Here is a 27,571-nt window from a genome sequence, read left to right as displayed (position 1 = left end):
CCGCTATGTAAGCCTCACCAAGCGAGTTGTCCAACATTTGTTCTGTATAGAGTTGCGCGTAAAAATCACGGAAGGTCTCTGCTATGGCTGGGTCCTCCAACACCCTCCCCCCTGCAACGTCGTGTCATTTGTGAACACCCTGAGTCTGTCTTGCCTCCCGCAACTTGTGTGCCAGGAGATGGCCACATCTGCCCCCCCCCCCCCCCCCACTCCCGGTATAGATGCTTGGCGTACACACAGGTGCGCGTATTCCGCCTGGGCCGTCAACTCCGCCCGCACTGCTCGCAGCTCGTACCAAATCCGAGGTGCCCCGGTCCGCTGGTGCATTTGCTCCAGCTCCTTAGTCATTCGCATGATGTCTTCTCACTTCTGTCTGCACTCAGCATTATCTGCCGTCGAAATCGCTATGAATTCACCCCTAATTACCGCCTTGAGCGCTACCCTTTGTGTCGATTTGGGGGTGTCCTGATTGTCGTTATGTGTGAAATAGTCCTCTATGGCGTGCTGTATTTGAGTGACGACGTCGGGCGGTGTAAAAGAGTGTCGCGCAAGCACCAACAGAAGTAGAGTCGCTGCACAAGGGGGAGAGTGAGTGTGATTATGACCGGCACATGGTCTGATAGGGAGGCAACTAGTATGTCCACTTCAGTAGTGTGGGCGCAGATGGACTCCAAGCCAATGAAGTAGTCCAGTCTAGCATAGGTTTTGTGCACGCTCAAGTAGAGAGTATTCGCGGTCTTGGGGCTGGTAGTAGCGTCAAAGATCTATCAGGCCCAATCGCTTCAATTTGTCCTGCCCTGATTGGGAGAGCGCCCCCGTCTAACCCGAGCCTTGCCCTGATCTGTCACAGGTGTTGTTGAATACTATATTTAAGTCACCTTCCAGCAGAATGGCTTGCTCCTCTGTCTCCGTGGCCTCTATCAGTGCCTCATAGAGAAACTTCTCTTGCCCCTCGTTGGGAGCGTAAATAGACCCGACCACAAATGTTGGACCCCCAAAGGAGAACTGATAGGAGAGAAGCCGCCCTTTAATTTCAGCTTCCTTCTGTACAACTCTGCCCTGAAAGGCACAGGAGATTAGGATGGCAACCTCGACTGTTTTAGTGTAGCCAAAGAAGAATTGCGTTGGGAACATGCGGGACCTTAGGCAGGTACAATCCCGGGCCAAAAAGTGCATCTCCTGAAGGAAACGATATCTGCCTTGAATTTTCCAAATACTATAGGACTGCCCTGCGCTTAACGGGGTTGTTGAGTCCCCTCACATTCAAAGTTAGAATTCTAAGTTCTGTAGGGGCCATCTAGGAATCGGGGACCACTAACTCCTCTACATATGATGGCTGTGCCCATAAGGGTAGGTGGGCACCAAAAGCAACAATACAGAATCACTGAATCCCATATGGGGAGAGAACAGTGGATGAGGGACCGCAAAAAAGAGTAATAAAAAGAAACCCCCAAAAACTAGCAACACAAAAATTACAAAAAACAGGAAACAGAGTTCGGAAAAAGAGTCCGTCATCCGGAGATGGAGTCACAATGGGGTCCATAGTGTGGCCAAGAACTGCCTCCTCCCTCTCATCCTGGGACGGCCAGAAGGCAGTTACTGCAGGGTCAATGTTGTGGCAAGTGCCGCCGCTCCCGCCCGCCCCTCGCCCCAGAGGCAATGAAAGAAAGCAGGATGAATATCCTTAAGTGCTTCAGGAGTGCATCTTGGCCAAGTCCTCTGTCTCTGAGTCCAGCACCGCCTTTTGGCTCTTTGCAGTCTCCGTCTGTTCAGGACGCTACATTCTGCGCCTGTGGCCCTGCCGCCGCCAGCCCGATGGTGAGACATTGGCTCCTGGGGTAGGGCTTTGGCGTTCATCTCCATCTGAGGGGGGCTCGATCCCTAGGAGCCAGCAAGCCTCCGAAAGGATCCGCAGCTGCAGCAGTTTGCCATTATGCCTAAAGATGAGCCGGAATGGGTGGCCCCAGGAGTAGGAGATTCCTTGCTGGCGCAGGTGGTCAGTGACGGGCAGCAACTGTCTTCGCCGCTGGAGGGTGAGGCGAGCCAGGTCCTGGTACAGCACCGGAGAATGATCTTTAAATGTGATAGGGTGTAGGGATCTCGCCTTTCTGAGTTTCGCTTCCTTGTTCTTGAAGTCCTAAACACAGACGAGGATGTCCGCTGGCGGAGCATTGCCAGCTCTGGGGTGCCCAACCCTGTGAGCCCGGTCCAGCTCGATTTCAACGTCAGGGGGGTTGCCCAGAATATGGTTAAAGAGCTTTCTGAAGAAGGTGAAGAGGTCCTTGGTGACCGCCTTGACCTTCACAGCCGGATTCGGATCTTATGTCTCCGGGAGCGATTCTCTAAATCCTCCAGGTTGGTCTGCATGTCGAGGAGTTGGTGCTTAAGCCGGATGACTTCCTGTTCAAATCTGACAGTTCAGTGGCCCTACCATCTGCTTCATCTTCCAAGGTGACCACTCTTTTACCAATGCTGTCCACGTCTCGTCGTATTTCTTTGATTTCAGAGGTGAGATCCCTTTTCACTGTTTGGAGGTCCTCACGGAGTTTCAAAAAAAGTGACTCCAGAAAGGCCCGCTCCACAGGTTCCTTGCTAGGGCCGTCTGTCTTTGCGCAGGTCGAATCTCTTTGGGCAGAGAGTGCCATTGCAGAACTGCTTAGTTGGCGGGCGAAAATGTCATTCAGGGATTTTTCCTTCTATCCTGTCGTAGAGGACATACTCCCCTCCCCCATCGACCCTCTGTCGTCTGTGTGTAGTGACCACCAGGGCACTGCCGAGTCACCCTGGCAATGAGCAACACACCAAGTCTCTAGGTTGAAGGGGTGGCTATCAGTAGAGTACTGCCGCAAGGCCGGGCAAGCCGCGAGCCTGAGGGGCACGCTCCAGGAGGGCAGTCGCCAAGCAGCTGGAGGCAAGGGAGGCTGCCTCCACAAGGTAAGCTGTAGTATGGGTTGTTAGACAATGGAGCCGCTCCAGTGGCGTGCCAAGAGGCGACTTGGCCAAATGTGTCCGCCTGGCGATGTGGAAAAAGTCCCGAACCGGTGGGGGCCGCGCTACAAGCCGGTGGAGGCTCTCCAGCGTAGCGCGTTCCCATGCTGACAAGTGTGTTGCAACCCCCTCCCCCGGACCTCCCCCTGCCGATCCCCCAGCGGCTTCGTACCTGAGTGTGGTGAGGTCTGAGCTGCGTCCCAGGGAGCAGGCCGTCCGATCGTCGGTCGAGTAGCGTCATGAAGGGAAACACCTGGGGGAGAGACTGGGCTTCCTCCGTCGAAGGTGGGGGGTGGGGTGGGGGGACAAAGCCCCCAAACCTCACCCAGGCCTAGATGGTTCGCTTCTGTGTGCCGCCACACCCCTCTCTCAGCGGCCACCGTCTAATGGCGATCGCACTCACCTGCAGCACCAGGGTGCCACGCATGGGTCAGTACCGCTGCGTGAGCCTCATGGGCTGCCGGAAGGTCCGTGGGTCGCTCAGCGGTCTGCTGCTCCGCCAAGGCCTGGCAGGCACGCTGGCCCCAAAGGGCAGAGGTACTGCTGCCAAGCCTCGTCATCGTGTGGTCGCACGGGAGGCCCTCGGCGGATCGCCTCCCACTCAAGTGTCACGGGGGGACACCAACAGGAGCCGGAAGGCAAGAGAAGCCTGTGACCCCCAGCCGGGACTCAGTGCCTCGCCACGGCAGAGATGCAGGCACTCAGCTGTGGCAAGAGAGAGCTCACCCGCAACTTTAGCCCGATGCCAAGCTCGGCCGCCTGGAGTGCCTCCGACTCTAAACCGGGCCTCCCCAGTCAAGCCATGTCACCGCTGCCCCGCGGTCGCCAGGGCCCCAGTCCCGTCCATGGGTTTCTGATGGGCTGGGATCGAGTGGTGTTGATGCTTGCCTCAAGAGGCCCACCCACTCGGATCTCCTGCTACGTGGTCTGCGGCCTCGGTAGAGTCCGGGAGCTGGTAGGCCCCTACGGGCGGCCGACCCTGCACCGGTCCGACCTGGCGGTGCTCGGGACCTAAACGCCCCAAAAGGGGTCACCGGTAGCTCCGGATTATGTTGTGTGGCTCAGGTGGCCACGCTACTCGGGTATAGCCTGGGAAAATGCAACGCTGGGCAGGCGACGGGCAGGAGCTCGGAACCCAGCGTCCTACCGAGTCGCCATCTTGGCCACGCCCCGGCAAGGCATCAATGGGGCCAATTTGGACACAGGCAGTTACTCTTTTTGACTTCAGAATGTTGTTTGTGCTCATGTTCACAGTAGCCAAATATCTCAGTCTTCCCTGCAGTTGGGTATGCTATGTTCTTTTGCCTCGTATGGTCAGCCACCAATGTATGGTCTGCAGTCGATAATTTCTCTACTTTTCTCCTATCACATTCTAGGTTCTTTTAAGGTCTGCATTTAGTTCTTGTGAACTCCACATGAGGTGTTTGCACTGATACCCTCCTCCCAACCACCTCCCCCAGCTCAATACCAGATGACCATGAATACCTCCTGTAGGAAACGGGGTATTTGTTGCAGTAGCCCCCGCCGCACTTTTTGTTTGATATTTGATGCAACTTTGACTGAACTGCACTGGGTTCCTGCTACCAAATCCCTAGTGCCAGAGTTATTTTCCCCAAAACAAGTAAACTGGTCAATTTATCCCCAACTGACCAGTCTTTAATCACCTCGGTAGGTCCCTAGTAAGTGGTACACCTGGTACCTAGGGCATAAGTACTAAAGAGGTTCTCTAAGAGCTGCAGCATGTATAGTGCCACTCTACACTCAGCACCAAGCTCATGCAGACTGCTATTGCAGGCTGCGTAACAAGGTGCTCTAAAAAGAGAAAAGGAGACATAGCACACTTCTTGTGTGCCATGTCCCAAAGCCAAAAGTCTCCATAAATGTGCGATTTAAATTAACTACTATATCCTGCACCGATCATATCTTAACCCTGAGAGGATCATGGGGTATTTTCAAGTAGATGAGGCAGCTTGCCCTAGATGCAGGGAAAAAGAAGCGCACCTATTGCACATGTTTTGGGCGTTCTCCTCCCTGCGTGGTTTTTAGGATGAGGTCACAGCAGCGATTGCAACTGTCATTGAGAGGGAGGTTCCTTGTTCCCCTTAGACATTGCCTACTAGTTTGGTTTATACATAAAGCTAAAACCAAAGTTACAGGCAAATTTCCGGATCTAGCCTATGTGCTAGCCAAGTGTGAAATTGCCCGACATTGGAAGGCACCAGGAGGGCCCTGAATAACTGCATGGATTAGAGACATGGAAAAATGGCTGGCTGTGAGGGAAGGTTACTACTGAGGGAGGCTAGACACGGCATTGGCACTCTAGAGACAGCCAGGGCCTGTGAAGCGGTAGTGGATTGTCATCCCAGAATCTGAAACCCAAGTGGCTTTACCTGCAAGATCGTAGCTACTGGAAGTCGACAGGGCATATTAGGCCCTCATTGCTGGTCTGGCGGGTCTCCTACTTCTTTGGCACACTGACAAGCAAGACATTGAATACCATGCCCATTAATTAATATACATTAACATTAGGGTATACGGATGTATCACCCTTACTATCAATTTTGCAATGTTGAACTGACTCACTGCGGGAAGGAGGGTTGGGAAGGTTTGATACTCTAAGGGTCCAGATGTGCATTGCAGTGCTGTTGTGTTGTCAACATGTTTGTTCAGAAAAACCCTAATAAAGTTTGTTTAAAAAAAAAAAATCTGCAGATATGCCCCTGTGCTGCCCAGTTCAATAACTGACAGTACAAGTGATCAGGGAAGCTGTCTTAGTTTGTACTGGGCACTAGTCAAAATTAGTTTTCCAGCTACATAATGGCTCCACTGAAACCTGCGGTGTTTGGCATCAGGCACCTCATATTAATAAACCCACACTGATTCTAGCGATGGATTTATTAATGTATGCACCCATGAGGGTACCTTAGAGATACCTCCTGAAACCTACTAGCCCTCTAGTGTGCGGGCTGACTGTCCCAGTCCAGCTTGCTCCTACAGACAAGTTTCTTACCCCCTAGGAAGTGAGAGCCCTGCTTTCAGAGGATAGAAACCATGTCTGCTACGGAGAGAGGTTTTTTACACGTTTTACTCCGAGAAGGCTGGTAAAGCAGTAAGTCAAGGCAGGAAGCTTCAAAGACCAATGCTGCCTTTGATATGCGACCCAAGGCTTCCCAAGCTGGGGATATTCCAGCCCCTGCCCTGGGCCCATCAGGCCCCAGTACAAATGGAAAACCTATACAAGAGGCGTATTGTACTGCCAGGCTGGATTCACCTCTAAGGTGAACAGGCTGAAGTCCACATCCAAGTTAGGAATTCCACTATCTTGTGTGTGGTGGAATTAGAAATTCTGGGACAGGCTAATGCACACTCCTCAAAGGAAGCAATCCTTCTTGATAGTGTAGTGACTCCAGGGGTAAGTAGCCTATTTGCTACTACTCCTCACTCCTCTTAACGCCCCTAAATGGAATATTTAGGAAACCCCCTGATACCAGGCCTGCAGATTTTGACACGAGTGGAGTAGGCACAGAGGACTGCTCATCTGAGAACAGAGACGCATGACTGACTTGGGGCCAACCCTGCCAGCCTGACTATTGAAACTGACCCTCGTGGAGGAACCAACTCGTCCTGCCGCAGTGCAGACCCCAAGAAACTCGGGGGGCTGCAAGTGCTTTGCCAATCGCCAAAGAAAATCCTTTGGAGAAAGGGAGGAGTTCATCCCCTGCAGCCGCAGGCACCAAAGAAGCAAGGTCTGGTTTGCCGCTACCAAGGCTTGTTGTGACCAGTCCAGACACCAACGCCGAGGAAAATCAACCTGCATGTCAAGGAAGCTCAGGGCCAGTGTGACCCACATAGAGTGGCCCAGCTGTCCTGTTTAGCCCCTACTTCAGAGTCAAAAACAAAGAGGGAGTCCATGACCGCTCCAGCTGACACTGCAAAGCACTTCTGCACCCTCGGCCCACAGCCTGAGTCCAAAGGAGGTGACTATGCCCTCAGGGTCCCAAGACCGACAAGAGCTGAGCCCACCCATGGATTTGGCCAGACTGGACTTCCAGTCGCCGCCTGCAGCCTCTTTCTACGGGCCCCCTCCAACTGTGAATGACTAAGCACCGAACCGGACGCCAAAAGACACCACTGCACTCGAACACTGCAGCCCGAAGAGGAGTGGATCAATGGTGTTCCTACGTGCCCGATAATCTGAATGCCGAGCACCCGACAGTCGATGTTAAATGCCCCAATGCAGTACATATTTTTACCCCATATGATAACGTGAACCCTTCTAAACATTTCACTGTCAGCTTTTGAAAACTTAAAACATTAATAACTAAAAAAATACTTATCTGAATCCGATGATCATGGTATCTAAATTCATATAAAAGTATGTGTTACTTTTATAAATTGGTGTCTGATTTCTTCATTGATTGTGGGTCTCACTTTTTGCCTTTGTGTGTGTGCAATAAATGCTTAGCATTACCCTCTGATAGGACTAACTGCTTGCCCGCACTACCACAAAACAGAGCATTTGGGGTATAATTTGTGCCTCTGTAAACTGGTTGAGGTTTGCCAGGAATCTTTACACAGTGTGCCTCGTTTTTGGTCCACTATATAAAGAGCCAGGTTCCTACACCTCCCATTCCACATGGGCATACCTCACTGAGCCTGTTTTTTTCTATTAATTAGGCCTATGACATGTCATTTCTTGCCGGAAGCCAAGTTGGAATACTTTGTGATCAACCCCAGCTCAAGGGCACCAGTAATGGGCGGGGTCAGAGTTTTTGTTGATATACGTGGTGTTGGTGTGGTGTAAATGTGCAAGACTGTGGTGCATAACAGATCCTGTTTGGTATGTAAATAATATATGTTTGCCTGATAACAATAGTCCATGTCAGTTTGGTGGTGTTTGTAAGGTATGTTTATTGAGTTTATTGAGAAACATCTTTAAGGAAATGTGAACCCTGTATCTTAAAAAAAAAAAAATCCCATGTTCTCGAACATTGTAGGCCCTAAATGTATATCTAGCATTTAGGCGCATTGATACTTTAGTTAAATCGATCTCTCCTCCTACCATCCAGGTAAACCCACATTCTCCTCACTAAGCCAGTCATCCATTCCGAATACTTTTGGCATACTTATGTTCTTATCAGTCTGATTTCTCCTTGTCTTAATACACTTAGAATCATGTCCTTTAATTAGGAGATTGGCTCTTCAGTTCTAACCTCCGCTCCCTTGACCACCCAACCCCACGCTGCTGTTACCACTATGGCTACTGTGAAACATGCCAGAGCCCAAACATCTAAAAACATTATGAAACAGAACATGCTTACCATATGGATTGGGAATGCTTCTTAAGGGAATATCCAACTGATAAGTGCTCCATTGGCAGCTGCTCTATCCCGTTTGTATTCCAAAGGGTAACCGCCTCTGGCGCACTCTTACAATGTAGATGTGATTGGTCAGTACCTTATTATATTACTTTATCCACAAACCTGGACGTTAAATGAAGAATCCCCCCTGTTCATTAGCTCCTGAATCTGATTTAGCCTCTGATGCAGTTGCATTGGAATCCATTAGAGTAAATACTTAGTGAGCTGTGTTCGGTTTGCCTATCTCTGAAGCCGCAGGAAGTCTCTCTAACCTTATTTTGATTGTTGTGGATCTTTGAAATGGTATGATCGCCAAATGTTCCTTCTGCTGTTCTGGGGATTTAAAGTTCATGCTACAGTTCCTTCCGTTCATAGCCACCTAGCCTAGCCTATTCAGTAGCCTCTGCCAAGCCTTTTAAGAAATCTGATATTTGTAGCATATATTGTTGTAGATACATATGCTTTGAATGCACCAGGCCTTGGCACCCAGCAACGTCTTTTGCAATCTGAGTCTCTGAGAAACCATCTTCTGAGTCAACTAGATTGAGATCCCACTCACCCTCAAGCTCCCTGAGGTGCCCGATGTTAAGAAGCAAATTTTCTTAATTCATTCCTCCACAAAAGTGATCTTGCCTAATAAACCCTGCAGGATGAGCAATATACACCTCAGACTGAGAAGAGGAGAGAACTCACTTTCAAGGAGCTGATATCTATCAGACTCCCAAAATGTTCAGGGACAACGCCACCAGGGCATTCACTGAATCTTCTTCCCCCTAGCCCCCAATGTCCGCTATTACCTCACATGCCACCATCTCCTTGGCCTTGGACACCACCACCACCACCACCACCACCACCACCACCTCCACCTCCTCCTCCTCCTCAGTCCCCACAGCTGTCTATTCCTTCAGATCACACTGCCTTAGGCCAGGGTAGCCCATAGGACCGTCTTGCCTTGTGACATCCAGAGATGGTGATGATCCTTGGAAGGATTATATTGTTGACCCTCAGGAGGATATTGGCCTAGATCCTTACCCTGTGAAGCCTTCTGCCCATATTACACCCTGCATGCCATGCATTGGTCCAGAGTTTGGCACAACATCAAAAGGTTAAACTCCATGTGATTGAGGACTATGATGGCTTGTTAGTCAAAACTCTTTCTAAAAGTGAGAGGTCTGTCCATTACTTGCCCCTGCTAAAGGGCATGAACAAAGGCTGTACAGGTGATTTCAAGGTCCCCAGTCAAGGTGAGAGTAGTCACTCCAAGGGTTCAGAAGGAGTTTAAGATGACCTGGTTTACATAAGGGAACATGTCCCACATCTTTTTAGTTTTTGGTGATACGTGCTGTCAGAAAAAGAGCCTCAGCTTAGGCAACCAGGGATACTCTTCCTCAAGACAGAGTGCAAGAAAAGTATGTGAATGGGAAGCTTGTGGCTATGGGGGCATCCACTCAATGGACTGCTCCAATGATACAAGTGTTATCACCTGGAGATGGGGTAGTTAGTGAAGCACCTTCCCAAGGCTTTTTATAAGAGGGGGACAACTTGTCACGAATGGGAAAGTATTCTCTAACATAAGTTTTCAGCGTGTCCTGGACTCTGAAATTTTTATTTTAATCTGTTTATTAAACATTTTCGATTATATAGTGCTTATAACAATATCAGTATGAATACAGCATCACCAGTAGGATGTGGTATTAACAAGCAAATGAATACAGGAAAGGGTGTAACAATGCCTCAAAGGTTAACGTCTATGGAGTATAGGGCATGTGACAAGAAGAAACTGCGAAGTACAAAGGTCTGATGCCCAGTTACAAAGCCGGTCAGTCCATCCTCAACTTCAACAAAATGGAGACGGATCAAAACAGATATACAATAAACATCTCATTTAAACAAGCAACGGACCCGCACCCACCTACATAAGACACAGAAGATTTGTATAGAGCCCAGCATGCAGTGGAAAACCAAAGATTGGATGGTAGGTTGGAGCGGGGCAGTTCAGAGAATCCACTTTTGGCGTGTAGTAAGGGAGTCTGTGTCCACAACAATACAGAGAATCAGCATGGGCTCTACTGCAGGTAGTACAGCGGATTGGAAGTCTGCTAAGATAGTGCCGCAACAGGCTAAAAAAGAGATATTTGGGGATTGGGGAATCCCAGTGTGTCCTTCTTGTGAAGTGTAGCACTTTCCGCCTGCTTCTATGTAGTCACTGAAGCAGTAAGTAGAAGAGGGTTAGGTGACTTCCATTTGCGTGTGAGCAGGCCTTTAGTGAGCAAAAGACCCAGGTTAAGGAACCTGTCCGTGGTGCTATGATTCTTATCGCTGAGGTGTAGACCTAATGCACATATGAACCAGGTGTGTAATGAGGAACGCCCTGTGCAATTCGCCAGCTGTGAAGTGACACTGCAAGTACTGGTGAAGTGACGGACAGGACCACAACATTTGCAGTAAATCAGCGTCTGGGATAGGAAAACTGGGCCAAGCGGTATCTATATAAGTGAAATAACAATTGATTTTTTGTTGAATAAAATGGCCCTGTGAAGGATATAATATTGAATGAACACATAAGATTTTAATCAGCACTCAAGCAAAGTATATGTTCAATGTAAATCAAAACAGATTCTTCTTGTTATTAAAAATCTCCTTCCAGAGGCAGGGATATCGACAAGAAGAAGACCTTTCACGACTCTTGGGGACCAAGGTCCTTCAGTTGAGGCAGCTACTGCAACATTGGAATAAGAAATGTTAAAGGTGGCTCAGGCAACACCATATATGCCTCCAAGCAGTGACTCTCCCATTATTCCCCCATTCATTCAACACCGTTGGGGTGAAACTAAAGTTCTTTTTTCTGCAATTGGAATAAATTAACTCGTACAAATGAGTTCTTTCTGTGGTACCGCAGGGATACTGCTTAAAGTCTCATGAAATATAAACCTCATCGTCACTTAGTGCATTGAGACCACCTATGACTAATGCGGGAGCAAGTACAAGCATTGCTCACCAAAGGTGCCATCAAACTGGTGACCCCTCAACAGCAGGGCCAAGGAGCGTGCTCCCTCATTTCCAATAAGGATGGAACTCTTTGGCCTATCTATTCCTCTTATCCTTGAACAGCAACATCCTGTTGGAGCACTTCAGAATGACACCCTTCAATACATCATTCTGCTGCTCTGCACAGGGGATCACATAGCGACCCTCAACCCTAAAGAGTCATTCACCCACATACCAATTCATCTGGCATGTTACATATGTGCTTTGGTGGACAACACTACCAATACAAAGTTGTACCCCTAGAGGTCACAGCAGCCCTTGTGTATTTAACACATTTCTAGCAGTGGTAGTTGTACATCTGTGCAAAAACACTATCATGTCTTCCCTTACCTGGGCGATTGGCAACTGAGAACAGAGCCCAGTTCACATTCAGGTGGCAATGTCCCTTTTACACAAGTTAAGGTTCACAGTCCGTGCCAAAAGTTCCATCTCATGCCAAAGCAGATCCATACTTTTCCGTGGCTGTGCTAAATTCCAATTACGTGCATACCCAAACCAAGAGAAGAGCGATGGTATTCCAAAGGCTGCTGCCTCTTTCTCAGATACCACTTCCTCTTATGGTGAAGATGATAATTTACTTAACTGCAGTTGGTGATAATGGCTTCATGCAAAGTGATAGAGCTGCCCGCAAGACTACACATGCATTCACTGCAAGTGTATATGTATGGTGAGGCGGTGGTTACAAGAAGGAGAATCAATGGTAGAATCTACTTTTGTTATAGCCCAGAACTCCGCAGACACTCCTATGATGGAGCTACAAAAATGTATTGTTGGGCAGGCCTTTTCTGGGCACTCAACCTCAACTAACCATTACTTTGGACTCCTCACTCATGTGGTGGGGAGCGCATCTCAGTCACTTGACTAGTATGGGTACCTGGATGTAAGAACAAACGGTTTGTTACATTCATTACCTAGACCTCACAGAAATCTTGTCAACCAGAGCGTTTTACACTCTTTTTCGAGGCATAACACTCCTGACAAGGATAGACCGCATGACCGCAATGTAAAAGGGGGAAGGGGCACATCACTTGTCCCAGGTGTCAGATTCGGCCCAAAAAATGTGTCATTGGACCATTCGCAAATAAATTCTGTTTGTAGCGGAGCTCCTGCCTGGGGTGTACAATGATTTTGCAAACCTGCTAAACAGAATGCATCAACAAATCCACAATAGGGAGCTGAATCCCCATGTACTTCATGAGTACTTTCACAAATGGTGCAGTCCCACAATCGATCTATTCACCATCGCTCAAAATGCCAACACTTCATTGCCAGGTACCAATAAGTTTTCCTCTAGTGCCTCTGATGCCATACATCATGAGAAAAATGAGACAAGTATTGATGACTTTCATTGTGGTGGCACCACCTTGGAGGAGACATCCTGCTTATTCGATGCTGCTGAAATATCCACGCATCCTGGTCTTAGCTGTAGCTTTTGATAAAATCTCTTGTTTCAGCGTCAGGTCAGGCATCCACACTTTAGGCAGCTAAACCTAGAACCTGAGATCTTCGTGTTTGTTTACCCTTAACTTCCAAAGAATTGTATACAAATCCTGTGCACGGCACATAACCCCATCACCTTTGTACTGCTATTTTGCAAAGTGGAAAATATGTGTCCATTACTGTTTGGGGAAAGAGATAGACCCACTCAAAGCATCTGTTCAAGACCCAATCTGCTAGTTATTGTATTTTCAGAAAGTGTGATTGGTACACTCTTCTATTGGTTTAAAGTTAACTGCAGTGACGTCTTACATGTAGAACAGAGAGCATTTGTCTCGTATTGAAATACCTGTGATTAAGGACATCATGAAAGGCCTTAAAGGGATCATATTCGCCCTCCTGCCTCTGGTAGAGAGCAGTCATCCAGGATGATTTTTCCACTTTTACCCTGCACAATGCACATTCCACCGGCCACACTCAACTGGCTTAATTGACTTAACACCACTGACACAACTCGCCGTTCAGGGAAAAAGAAATCTGAAGTCTTTGTCCTGGTGATTGGTGGCCTAAAGGAGGAGACATGAGGTATTGTAACTCAAAACTTATTTTAAAACAAGCATTTGCAATGCAAGAAGTCTCGCATTTACGCGACTTTGAGCTATTAACATTGCAAATAACAATGCCTCTTATTTTTGTTTTTAAAACGTTTATAAAAGGCAGTGTCATTTACAATGCAATAGCTTAAACTTGCGTAAATGCGAGACCTATTGCATTGCAAATGCTTGTTTCCCTACTTGGAGAGAAACCTTCCCCAAAGCGCCACCTTTTAAGACCAGATCCCCACGAGGGTAGGGGGGAGAGACAACAGTTCTAACAGTGCTGTGAGCAGGCAGTGTAAGTGTCCCTCTGTGAGTGCGCGGTAAACATTAAACAAAGGGCGGTGTATTTTGCATGTGTGGGGGGCATAGTCTGGGGTGTAGGGTCTCTTACCTGTTCTGTGCAACAAGTAGCTTCCTCTCCCGCTGGCTTCGCCCATACCGAGACATTGTGGCATACTCCTGGGTCAGGTGACTGGCTCGCGGTGACGTCACGCCGAAACCTAGTGCAGGCACTGGCTTACCTGTACAGTAAATGATTCCAGTTTCTTCCCAGCCTGTCGGCTCACCGCAGGCTAGTTAGAGCTTGCACAACCACTTTCATGTGTATCTCTGTCTGGGAAAAAAAGTAATGAGCTTCTCATATAATATTGAGCCTTGAAAATCGAATACTAAATTTCAGATGCCAATTTGAATAAAATATAATGTTAGATAGAGAAGCCATGTCTGTATTTGTGGCTGACTCCGTTATAGTTTAGTGGCCTCATTTCAAGTGTGAGGTGTTAGTCTACTTACTCCTGGCTTTGTAACAAGGAGTGTATTCTGGGTCTGGTAGTTTCACATAAAAAAAATAATACATGAATTGTATATCCTAGTATGCAAAGAGCTGTGGGGGAAGAAACCTGGACCGGCTGAAACAGTCACACATACAAAGGGCGTCTATTTATTAGTTTTTATTTTGAAAGTTATTGCTGTTTCTAAGTTCCTATTTACACTTGAAAGAGCTCCATGAATTGAGTGGAACGTATAGGTATTACAATAATTCAAATCACGCAAGTCACGGCGAGAACGTAGCAGAACGCGAGTCACGGAGAGAACGTAGCAGTGCGAGTTTTAAAAAAATGATAAATCGATCACCATCAGTTTCTTTAGCTGTCACACTAGGAATGTGAGCTCTAAAGGAACAAAGCCAGCACGTTAATATGGTCACTAGTGTGTCACGAGTGCAGCGGGGGCATTGTTTGAGCGCGCAAAAGTGAAAGCACGTGGTAGCGCACGAGACGCCATGAGCTTGCACATCTGCTGTCCGGGCGCAAGCTGAGATCACCAGAGAAGACACTCCGTGAGCGTGCACATAGGCTGTCCGGGCAAGTGCACATCTCCTGTCCCCCTTTGGACGCAAAACCCACAACAATAGATCTCACCAAGGCGAGCAGCGCATGCACTGCGTTGCTAGACGAGACATAAAAAAGCAACTTGATGACATGCATGCCCAGCACTAGATGGCAGGAGTAAGCAAAGGATATGAATGTACTGTTGATTACAGGACAAGTGACATGTTTCTTCTCGCCATTCAGTATTTTGAGTTGGCTCGCCATCCAGGATTTTTAGTTTGCAGAGAAAGGAAGTATATTTCTTAACTAGTTTACAGAGTTTCGCTTTAACTTCACTGAAGGACTGTTGTTGCTGCACAGCAGCAGCTTAATCAAGAAACACAGGAATATTGTTCTCCCCTTCGAAGGTGCCATTTTGCAGAGCTCTTGGAGGTGCAAGTTTCAGTCACAGTAATTAAGTAGGCGTGCTACTGCTGGTTGAAGGTGAACCCTGTGGACATACTCACCAGTGAAATGGCTTGATAGGCCCTTTGGTGCCACTGCTTTCCTCATCCAGGCATTTAGAAACCGCTCCATCTATTTCCCTTTTACTGTTCTGGGCTGGCCTATCAGTCTGATATTAACCCTAGGAGCGCAGCCTTCCGAATATTCAGCTCGACTGTAAACAACAGTAGACTGTATACTCTTTTAATGCCCCATTGCCTTGTGTGGAGAGAGGGGCCAGTATGTTAGTCAGTCCTAAGATCTGAAAGGAAAGATGTCCGTGAAATATCTGGTGTTCTGGTGTTCTGCCAGCGTCAGTCTGTTACAGGACCACCATGACTATGAGTTTTAGATTTTATTCTGGGATAGTTTTGTTGGTCAAAGAACCTTGTGGCTACTTGTAGTCAGCACCTTATCTTCTAGCCCACGGCTTGGGCGTGTGGATGGGGGGGTCAGGTAGGGTTGGTCTTCACAATCCTGTGACCTCCCTCTGCCACACTACTCTCTTAAGAGCTGCCTCCTATCGCTAAGGGTTGCGTTCCCTCTGCTGTTCCAAGTTGTTAGCTACACCACTGCCCTACGCTAGAGGCCCTGTGGTGGGGTGGGGCCACGCCATTGACCAGAATGGCCACACGTCTGTGAAGCTCTGGTGCCTGTAGCCCGCATCCTATGGGTTACCGCACTCCAGTGGAATGCACCTACATCGGAAGGTCATGCTCCTGAACCCCTGGCACTGGCAAAGTACAAATATGCCATTAGCATCCCGTCAGCTCACCATACTGCTGGAATCTCAGGGTAGGTAGTAGAGACCTAGCCTGCCTCAAAGGCCCTGCAGCAACAGGGGCCATGGTTGAGCCTGAGGCCAGAGGCTACTGAGCCTCACTGGGCTGTCCTCCCATGCCCCCATACCTTCCTTTCCTCCATGTCTGGGGTCCGCATTTACCCCCCCCCACCCTCACCCGCGACTCTCCAGCTTGCCGATTGCGCCCACCCAGGGTTCAGCAGTGAATGTTGGGCCTGGGGGCGCCGACCCTGACTATACCTCCCGGGGCTGAGGTTTGCTGACCCCTTTGCCTCCTCACTTGCCCCTCTTGGGGCAAATCATGCCTCGGCGAGGCCACGCTACTGGGGCCTGACAGTCGTGTGTGTCCCGAATCCCAGAGATGACGTTGGGACACCGACAGAGTGCCTGGAGGCCCATTAGGGTACATCGCGGCGGGGATCTCCCCCAGGTCTGCCCTCCCCAATTGGGCCCGCATAACGGCTGGGATCCCCACCATCACACAATCATCTCCAGACTTGACGAGGAGGCGGCGCGTGAATACACTGCTCACTTCCCTTTGGCGGTCTATGTGATGCCTGTGGCTCTGCCTATGCCTTTGGCCATGCTGCGGCTGAACCCCTGAAGTTTCTCTGCATACCTTTTTGGCTCTGCCCCTCACCTGGTGGCCTTCTCTGGTGCTCTGGCCTCTGCCGTGAGGCCCCCGACCCTGGCACCGAGTTGGCCTGCTGCCCCCTTTTGATCATGCCTGCAGGTTGCCTCCCATTCTTCACCATTAGCTGTCTCGTGCGCTTGCCGAGCTGAGCTGGGACTGCTTCCTCCGATGCTGTTCCCATTTACATTCATTACATTCATTGCACAATGCTGGTGCCCCCCCTTCCCCTTTTTTTCCATCTTTTGGACTGGGCAAACTTTGGCCCTGGTTTTAGTCGCTGGACTATTAAGGCCTCTTCTGCCATACCCACTGCATTCCTGTGTCTAGCACTCGCGTAGTTTCCCATCTCTACCTCTTGTGCGCCTTGAATCTACTCGGGCCGTGGGGAACCCAAGCGGCCATGCCAAGGTGACCAGGAGGTCAGACTCTTTATCTGCTGCAGAGGATGGGCACAGTGCGACTCAGCTTTCTGACCCACAGGGGGGGTTCCATTGCCATTATGACAGAGCTCCATGCTGACTTCTGAACCATCTACGCCTGTTTTGACACCCTGGATGTACAACAGGACCGCATGGAAGAGCTCCTGAAGCCCCATAATACTTATCTCAATGTGGCAGAGGAATGATTTATTGCCTGGAAGATGGTGCATCCTCCCTGAATTGATGCTTGCAGAAGACGGAACGTCTTCTGAAGATGGAGGCTGTAAAGAATGAGGACCTCGAGGCGCACTCACACAGGAACAATATTCGCATAGTGGGCCTTGCAGAATCCATAGACATGAAGTGTCCTGACCACTTTGAGAGAATGTTCTCCAAACTATTCGGCACCCAACATTTCATGTCTACATTGTGGTGGAAAAGGCCCACAAATCACTGGGTGCTTATCCCTCTCCAGGCACTCCTGCCCCCATCCCAGCCCCAACCCTATTGTGGCTAGCTAGCTTAATTACAGGGACTGGGACACTGTACATCGTCTGGCTCAGGAGCAAGGTCCTTTGCAGTAACCAGACTCAACGATTCCAATATAACTTGACTTTGCCCTGGCGAAAATTAAATGCCACAAAAACCCACTACACAAGCACAGACTTAAATTTGGCATGCTGTATTAAGTGAGGCTTTGGGTGATTGTGAATGGCAAGGTCCAATTCTTTGGCACCCCTACAGATGTGCTGTCTTTTTGTAAGAAGCTGGGCCCTAATAAGCCTTCCTCATCTTGTTCCACTCCGTAGCGCTCTCTCCCAGACATCCAAGCACACTATTGGACTTACATGACCACACTTTTCATATCAATGACAGAGTTGACAAACAACTGGCGGAACTCACGTTTCTGACATGGAATATCCGCAGTCTTAACCAGCGGAAAGGCGAACCAGTATTTTCAGATCTCCTTAGACATGGCGTTAAGGTCGTGTATTTACAAGAAATGCCCCCGCACTCCTTCCCTACATTTGTGGCGTCCTGGGTGTCCCTGTATATACATTCCCAGTTATAGTACATATTTGCGCTAGGTTTTTATACTCTGCCATAAAGTACCCCCTCAGCAACCATACCACAGTTGCAGATTAGAACAGATGTTACGTCCTTGTTACCGGTACGTTGTTAGGGGGATGATTCCTCCTATTGAATGTCTATGGCCCAAAGCTAGACGATCTCCTCTACTGTCAGCGCTGCTCGGTCAATTTGATACAGATATTGTAATTTTGGGTGGAGACCTCAATGTAATTTTTGACCCCTCGCTTGACACTAGCGTACAATCCAGTGGCAACCACACGCACTGCGCGTCCTCCGTGATCCTATTAACAAACTCACTCTTAAAGATGTGTGGCGTCTTTTCCACTCCACCATACTCGAATACATTCTGCCTCTTCATGTGCTTTGAACGCAGATAGACTACTGATATATATCCGAAGGTGCCGGTCTGTGGCTTAGAGACGCCCAACCTTTGCCACATACATTGTCCGATCATGCTACAGTCAAGCCAGTGATTGACTTCCCCTACGGAGGGGGAAGGGCGCACAGATTGGTCCTTCCAGGCACAGCTTTGTTGGATGCGGTTTTTTGTTCAGAACTTCGCAATTTCATTCTTGAATATTTTTAACTCCACTCTGGTTCTGTTCACAGTTACGCTATATTATGGTATGCCTTCAAGGCAGACATCCGTGGAATCTGCATTTCACAACTTACAGGTGTACCCCACAACATCCACAACAATCTGGCGCTAAGAGGTCGAACTTAATGATATTGACTGGGCTGACTCCCTACATACTAACTCTCCTTCCCTTCACATACGCTCTGTCCTCATTGTGGAATTTCAAGACCTTGCTGAGAGGGAAAACCCTTATCTGGGAAAATACTCCATTGCTCGCAAATATGGCGAGAGGGAGCAACATCGCTGCCCTCAAGCCCATCTCCTGCGCCCCAGTCGTAGCTCTAATAAATCACTGAACTCCACCTGGATGGTGGTGTCCGGGTTACTGCCAATGAAGATATTTTCCATGAATTAGTGTCATCTTATATGCTTCTCTGCACTTCACAGTTCGATTCTGATGAGACCTCACCTTCGGCCTATTTAGAGGAAATCGCTATGGTCTGGCGCACATCCGGGCAACACCAATACCTTAGTGAGCCCTTTACCAGCGAGATCTCCCAAGCAATTGACTCCCATGACAGCTCCAAGACCCCCGGCCTTGATGGACTCACAGGTGCCTTTTATAAGGTCTCATCATGTGGTAGATATGTATGCCGAGACCCTTTTATGCTGGGGTCCCCCCACCCACTCTGCTGGAATGAGTGATCTCCTTTCTGATTAAACCTTGCAATGACCCGCATCACTGTGCCTCTTGTAGGCAGCTTTCCTTGCTTCGTTTTGCCTATAAGATCCTTTACAAAGCAGTGGCCAACAGATAGTCCCTGCTGCTTGAGCAGATCATCTCACCCATCCAAACCGTATTTGCCCCTCATAGGTCCACCTCTCTAAACCTGCATGTGTTTTTCTCCGGTCTGAACAAGGTCTCCCCAGACGTGCCCACAGCCATCGCTCTTCTCGACACGGAGACTGCTTTTGATTCTTTAGAGTTGCCCTTTCTGCATGCAGCATAGCGGAGACGGGGATTTCCTGATGGATTCCTTGCCCTCATCTCCGTCCTAGATTATGACCTGGTAGCCCGCATTCTGGGGAATAGTTCTCTTTCTGAACCCTTTGCCCTCTCTTGAGGCAGTAGGCAGGAGTGCCCCTTTTCGGTCCTACTGTTCATTATAGCCACAGCCCCTCTAGTCCGCCACCCACAAGAAAACCACATGCACCACAGTCTTCATTTTACCCCGGGCCCATTACTCATTTCTATGTACGCAGGTGACAGTCCTCTTTGTGCGAGAGATAATTTGTTTTGGTGGCTTCTCCGGTCTACATGTTAAATGGGCAAAATCAGAACTATTAACCCTCACAAATGTCACTAAGCCTAGCCCCTGTGATTATGGCTCTTAAATATTTGGGCATCATTTTACTTAGGAATAAAGAGCAAGTGATTTGCCTCAACTATGGACCTGCCGTTGATAAATTTACGGTTCACATTGAGCATTGCATTCGGCTCCCTATATCCATTGCGGCCCGGATAGCCCTTATTAAAATAGTTGCTCTCCTTGCATTGTACTTGTTTTAAAAAATACCCATTCCTTTGAGAAACTTCTTTTTTCTCTCACTGTGCAGTCCCCTTTTAAAACTTGACTTGGCTTGGGCAAGTCGCAGGTCCTGGATCAATAAATCAATCAATGAGGATTTAATAAGCGCAGCTAATCAGCCGGTAGGGTTTTCAGGCGCTAGCAGGTCCCAGAGGCTTATTCAAACAGCCAGGTCTTGAGGGACATTTGGAATTCTGAAAGTGAGGTGATGGTCTGTTGGTGCTTGGGGAGGCAGTTTGAGGACTTTGCTGCGATGTGCGAGAAGCGTCCTCCACTTCTGGTTCAGTAGATGTGGGTAGTATAGGCAAGCGGAAGGTACACGGAGCATAGTCTTCTCGACGGTTGGTGGAAGTTCAGGCAGTTGTTAATGTATGCCGGTCCTTTGTTGTGTAGAGCCTTGTGTGTGAAGGTCAGCCGCTTTAAGTGGCATCTGTTCTGTACAGGGAACCAGTGAAGTTGCCTGAAGTTGCCTGAGGTGGGTTGTGAAGAAGGCCAAGGATGAGTCTGGCTGCAGGGTCCTGTATGGTCTGAAGTCTCTGTAGATGGTGTGCGGTAATTCCTATGTAGAGGGATCTTGGGTGTGTAGTCCCTGACTTACAAACATACTTCCTTGTAGCTCAGGCCCATTTTTCATATAGTTGGTACCACCCTGATGCTCGCCTGCCATATGCTAAACCCGAACTTGACCTGTTGGGTGGTACAACCCTGGCAGCTCTGTTGCCACAGAGCCTCAGGCTAGACCCCTCGGATATCCACACATTGTCTACCAAGTATTGGGCCTGGCGAAAGCTTAGTCTTGTCCTGGGCAGTGACTTCTTGTACTCTCCTGTGCTTCCCCCTTGACAACATCCATGGATGCCTCTAACACTCAAAAATTGTCCAACAAACACGGACACGACACGAACTTCACGTGCTGGGACACTTATTCCCGTAAGGCCATGTGCTTTCCCACTTGGTGGACACAAGGTTCGCTGATGCCACCTCTATGGAGAAATTCATATTTCGTCTCCTGCATGGAATGCTCCACTACTGCAACCCATCTTATCCCTTGGTTTCCCGTTGACTTCACCCTCCCTCTGTGTTAAAAATGGACACAGAGGGGACTCATATGAGCGCTAAACTCTGTTGTGCTTGCATTGCCCTCCGATGCCCCCAAGCCAGCAAGGTTCCTAAGCCATCCCAACTCCGACAAGGATTGTCCCTATTGCTGTGTGCAAATTAAACTGGTATCCCCCAACCATCAGGACAAGTTACTCCACTTTCAGTTTTTGCCCAGATCCTACCCCACCCCTTCTGGCCTTTACAGGCTTGACTGTTCTTGGTCCTCATTATGCCCCAAGTGCAGATTTCTTGAGGCAGATCCCCCCCCTAACCCCCCCCTATTTAATGTGGACCTGCCCCCTATCATCACCTTTTGGGTTGACATGTTTAACACTCTCTCCCGCATGATTTTGATTACTCTTGAACCGTCCCCCGTGATGGCGCTTTTGGGCAATGCCGCTGATTGCCTTCCTGAAGAATACCTGCAGGTTCACTGCTGTAGCTTTGCTACTGGCAAAGCGAGATATGACGCTCCATTGGGGCAACGGATTCTGCCCTACTAATAAGCCTTGGCTATACAGCATGGCATATTGTGGCATGACATACTTTATTCCACTTACAACCCTCCACTGCCAGACCAAACGAATCTGACACCCAGAGCCAAGACTCCTCTTCCCCCCCCCTACCCTCCATCTCCTTCCTCCTCATATTCTGCCCGTCTCGACAATGTTGCATAGAGTTTGCCTTCTCTCTCACTCTGCTTGTTGTTGCCCTCGTAGTTTATGAAGTGGTGTGTCTTGATGTTTTCTTTATATACTGTATTTTCCAATGTATCCATTTGTTATCTGAAACATTCATATACGTCTTATATTATCCACGTTTCATTGGTGGAAAATAATAAAGTTAAAAAAGAGGCCCTGTGGCGATAGGCACTTTGCTCTCATTTGTCACACCTCTGCGGGGTTCTTCAATGTGCGGCAGTCTGGGCAACTTCCGATTGATAAGCCAAGGGTATTAATTTAAGGATTTTTTGATGTTATTGAGGAAGCGACGGTAGAGCACAGGCAAGACAAGGCTTCAAACATTAGCTTTCAAACCCTCCCCCAAAAAATCCTCTTTAGAGGACATTAGATTTTGTAAAGGGTGCTGCTGCTTGTGATTTTGTAAGGAAGGTTAAGTTACTGGTTGTGAGTTGCTGCATCACCTATAGTTTGATTATGGATAGTCACTCAGTCTATGGATGATGTTAATTTTATTGTTGGCTCTGAGATGATGAATTAAGTTGTTGCTCCTCATTGCATTGGATTATTGTATCATGACTCTTCATTAGATGTGGAAATGTATTGCTGTTTTGGTGAATGAAGTGCTTTTTTGTCATCGGTTGCGATTAGATGTGCCTAGCCTTTTGGTTGTGGTTGATCGGAGTGTTGCATTAAAGTTTGATGTATTGGCCCTAATGATTAAACAAGGTGTTGCTTTGCAGCGCATGATTGGATGGTTTCTTTGGTTCATGTGATTTGTTATTGCATACTCTCTCATTGTTTGTTACTTCTCTAAAGTTATATTTTTCCTTTCAGCTGGAGGAGGAGGAGTGGGAAGATTGGCAATAGAAGATGAAAAACCTGAAGTACTGCGTTTGTAAATATGGGATACCAGTCACCGCTGCCTGCTCTGTCCAGTTCTACCCATTGTCTTTCAGTGCTCGCCTTAATACCATAAGAACCTTCCTTGCTGTGTCTGGAGCTTAAAGCGCATACAGGAATCTGTATGAACTGGCAGAGGGGTTGGTGAGACAGATCTTCCATTTTACTTTGGGTGGAGGTACTGAACTGGAAGGGACCTCAAACTGTGCAATGGGGAGGGCTGTAAATGGACCATTTGTATTTGTTCTCCTTTTGTGTTCCTTCTTTGCTAAACCCATCAACCCCAGTTTTACCTGAAGTGTAAACGGCTGCACTTTATGCTTGGTAGGTTGGATCAGGTCTTGTGTATGAGAAAGATGCATACATTCTGCTAATGTCCAGAGAGTTTACTTGTCCCATGGGCAATGCCGAGCAGCACCGCAGAGTGGGCTGGTATAATCAGATTACAAATTTAGAATGTTATAAAACAGGACTCCGCCTGATTATGGGGATTATTCTAAGCTTATGAATTTAGGTTAAGAAAGCAGGGTAACTAGGACTAAAGGAGATTTTTTTTCTATATTCCCATTAGGAAGTGGGGTAAAGTTACTTGTATACAGACACTAATGTCCTTAGTACAGGGACAGCATCATAGGCCATTTTAAAGCAGGATGTTTTGGAACTAGAGCTACCCGTTCAGTAAGAAGCAGTCTCTGTGCTCACAGTTTTTGGCAGCAAAATTTGATTTTGACCTGCCTGCAATGACAAGCAGACACTTGTTCAGATTCTGCCATTGAATAGAGGTTTAAGAGGTCACCTCAGACCAAGCTCCCCATTGCAGATGTTGAGAACCATGGTGTGTTTGGAGGTTCTACTTCTTTGCTTTATGATCGTAGTGTAGGTCAGCGCTCTGGTACTCCTCTTTAACTTGGCATTGACCGATTCATTGCTACTTTCTGTTGGGAATTGAGGGAGGCTGGTGCACTTAGTCCTGTTTCTGAAGACTCTGAAAATAGGTGATAGAGTTTAGTGTATGGTGGGTGGTGAAGTTTGATGAACCTTTTGCATTACATCTCCGTGTGCTGGTGGGGCAAGGTCAAATACACTTGTGTATGTCTTTGCAGTGACTTGCAGGTATATATTCACTTCCTGTTGGCAAGAAAGTGTGCATCCCTTCTGGGTTCTGCAGTGGATGGAGGTGGTACGTCTCTAGTTCTTATCAGTAGTATGCATTTTGTGTACATCCTGGTGGTACGTAGGTAGAACATCTCTACTACCAGATGGTGATTGGGGAGGATACATCTCGGCTTTTTGTTTGTTGAGGTGGAGAAGGTTCACACAGTTGTGCTTCTACAGAGGCCCCAGTGAACATCTGTACTAGATGAAGAGGTTACATGATTCCAAACCAGTCTATGAAATGGTGGTACATCTCTTGTTGGTTCAGAGGGCAGATGCTTTTGTGTCTTTCGGGTCTTAAATCTCTCTAGAAAATTTGTTGAGGTGAGGCATCTCTACTCACAGGTAACGTAAATGTTTTATGGATGGGGTGACATTTGGTCTGTCTTTGTAGTCGCTTTAGGTAGAACATCAGTACTTTTTGGTTGGAAGGTCCGATGCAGGTGGTCCTGGCTCTAAAATGGTTGCAGTTGCCTTTGCAGTTTTACTCTGGTGAGATGGAATACGTTTAGAATGGTCTGATTAGACCTTTCTGTGCAGTTGTGAAGATCGGAAATAAAGAGGAGAAGAAAGAGTGAATCTCAGACATGGCCCCCAGCAAATAGGAGGACACCACATATGTCTTAAAAAGGCTTCAGAGCAGACAAACTAATGCACATGCAGCAACTCGAGAAAGTTCAAACATAAGGAATAATGTACAACCTATTTAATTCCTTCTCTTCCCATTACCTTCGCTTATTGGTTCCATCACTGCAGTCATTTAGTTTACTGGAGCCATTCATGTAACACGTGATGTCCAAACTTTTCCTGAACCAAGTGTGTGGAGGCTTGCTCTGATTTTGTTACACATAAAGACCTGAATTGTGTCTACTTCCAAGCAGTACATTTCAGAATGATGTTTTCCATTGACACTTACACCGTTTCACAGTCGGGAAGGTTTCTGTTATTAATGATAATGCCTTGTCAGGCTCTATATCTAAAACAGAGTGTAGCCAAATGTTATAGGACCACATAAGAATAGGCTACATTAGGCTGCTAAAGATGCACAAGTGAGGTGATCTAGCACTCTTCTCCCATGGCTGAACTGTGGCTCTATTACACCTGTGTATGCCCGGCTAACCTTGTCCGATTATACATTTTATTTTTATTTATGCTAAGTTCGAATGATCTTAGATTTTTTTTCTTTTTTTTCATGGGCTAGAGAATCTGGATGTCTGAAACTATAAAGGAGTGAGGGAGGGAAAGTCACAGTTTGATGGGTTCCACTTAGTTTTGCTCACAACCCAATTTTAGCACTAAAGCCACTTGAAGATTTGAAGCCAGGCCAGCCTTGTGCTGTATTTGGGTCTTTTAGCCTTACCTTGCTACTCCAGGGCAGTACCTGCGTAGGAGTTGACTTAGTGAGAGAGAAGACACATTAAGCTTCTGATACTCCTATAGCGTTTATATTTTTTTTAAAGATGCAAAACTACCATCTGACAAAAGTGTAACTAAACAGGAATATTAAAAACAAAAAGCTACAGGCACAAGAGATTGGGAAAAGCAGATACAGAAGCTCTTTAGAACATGGGGCAGCTAAGTAGTTTGCTAAGCATCAGGGTTCACTTCTGCATCTTTTAACACACAACAGATTTGTGTTTTTCCAGTGACTCGGAAAACTTTTAATAATCTACTATCTTCAATCAGCCTGAAAGCTCATCCGCCTGTGTAGGCTTAAGCAGAAGATTCCTCTAAAAATACACTATTCAGTTGTGTTTAACCATCACTATGTGTTGCTTTAGGTGATGCAAGCATGCTGTCGCTGCTTTAATGGATCCAAGAGGGCACAGGCTTCTGTTTGGGTGCTATCGGGGAACGAGTTAGACACATGCATACTGGAACCCGTTCTACTGACATTAGGCAATACCTCCTTTGTCTCCAGAGCATGTTCTGGAATTCTCACAAGGGGCATGAGCATTAGATCTCTGGCAGAATCTTTCATATTAAAAGAACTGATCTGGTAATTCAACTTCAGAATTCTTTTCTTCATCTACTAACCTAATGATTATTTGTGCAATATCTTTCTTTAAATTATAAGCCTCTCCTGCAATATTTTCTATTGTAAAACCAGATGAGAGAAAAAGAAAGCAAGACTAATCTTGTGGGAAGTTGGTTTTGTTAATACTTTGTCCTAAATCTTTTGCAGACTTGTAATTAACAGCTATTAAAGATCTCTTCACCATGCAACTGCCTACATCCTGGTTTTTATTTGTGAACATGCTCTGTACATGTGTGATAAAAATGGTAGTGTTTCTTTGGGCTCAGCTAAGCATTCGGAACAGGTTTGGCTGTTGAACTCTGGCTATGGAATGCATATGGGTTTCTTGCCAAGTATTGCTTACTCTGTATTCTGTCTAAGTTGGTCACCGGTGCTCTAAAGAGTCAGAGCTATGTTTCTTCAGTTTCCCTGTGTCATGGTCTGTATGCCTTGTCTCTGCAATTAGTCAGGGTGGGATGTTGATAAATCTTGTTCCTGTAATTAATTTGGCTGGTTGTTTACCAGTTTTCTTTTTAATGGGTTGGGCTGAGATGCCTCCGCTATATTCCTGTAATGGGGCTGTGTTGAATCGGTTTGGTTGTCCCTTGGGGTTGTTCTTGTGTTGGGAACACAGTAAGGTATCCTGTTGCAGGTTTGGCTGAATGCCAGAGGTTTTTGCTGTAATGGGGCTGGATAGATTGTGTTTCTCTGTAATGAGACTGGGTTGATTGTGCTTCAGATTTGACCCTGTAATGAGTCTTGATTTTTACCCAAAGATGTTCCGAGAAACATGTGTTGGTTGCCCTAAGCTTTGACCCAATAATAAGCTTGACTCTTCCGCTCTCGTTTTTTGTGTCCCTTTAGTGGGCCGGATGTTTGCCACCACATTTTAATTTGAGATGAGCTTTGTTTGATTGAAACTGGAGTGATGCTTTACTTATGGATTGGTAAACATTCAGCAAATTCTTACTTCAGTTTATCTCTCCTCACATCTCACCCCTTCAGTAGTCTATTTAATGAATCCAAATCTTCTGATGGAGATCTCTAACTACAGATTCCTCACCTTGGAAGTCTCCCCAGGTGTCAGACTGGATCTGGAAATCTTTGAAGCAGTACCCAATATGCGTGTGAATGTGGTGCCTGCAGCTGCTCGCTCACATCCCCCTTGCCATATGTGATGTGTATAGGCCAATATAGACGCCACTCGTGCGCTAACATCAGTTCCTTTCTTCCCACGCCAACAAACGAGGATCTAGAGCTACCCCTGGTTTCTTCAAAACTGTTTTTCCTTGAATTTTCAAGACATTTTTCCTTAAACATTTTTCTCAAGCATGCAAGGGACATGTCCTCAATTAA

The 27,571-nt window shown here is 47.3% G+C and overlaps 1 protein-coding gene across 1 annotated transcript in view; it reads left to right on the top strand.

Moving 5' to 3' along the window:
• BSDC1 (BSD domain containing 1) overlaps positions 1-26,421 on the top strand; it is a 257,684-nt gene extending 231,263 nt beyond the window's left edge. Inside the window, exon 11 of the mRNA XM_086955699.1 lies at positions 22,978-26,421. Coding sequence (XP_086811825.1) covers positions 22,978-23,010 — 33 coding nt within the window. The 3' untranslated portion in view covers positions 23,011-26,421. The remainder of the gene's footprint in view (positions 1-22,977) is intronic.
• The last annotated feature ends 1,150 nt before the right edge of the window (positions 26,422-27,571 follow it).

Source organism: Lissotriton vulgaris, chromosome 2_1 (genome assembly GCF_964263255.1).
Source record: "Lissotriton vulgaris chromosome 2_1, aLisVul1.2, whole genome shotgun sequence".
In the NCBI taxonomy this organism is placed as follows: domain Eukaryota; kingdom Metazoa; phylum Chordata; class Amphibia; order Caudata; family Salamandridae; genus Lissotriton; species Lissotriton vulgaris.
The sequence above is the reverse complement of the archived record's forward strand: the minus strand, read 5'-3'. Positions and strand labels throughout refer to the sequence as shown.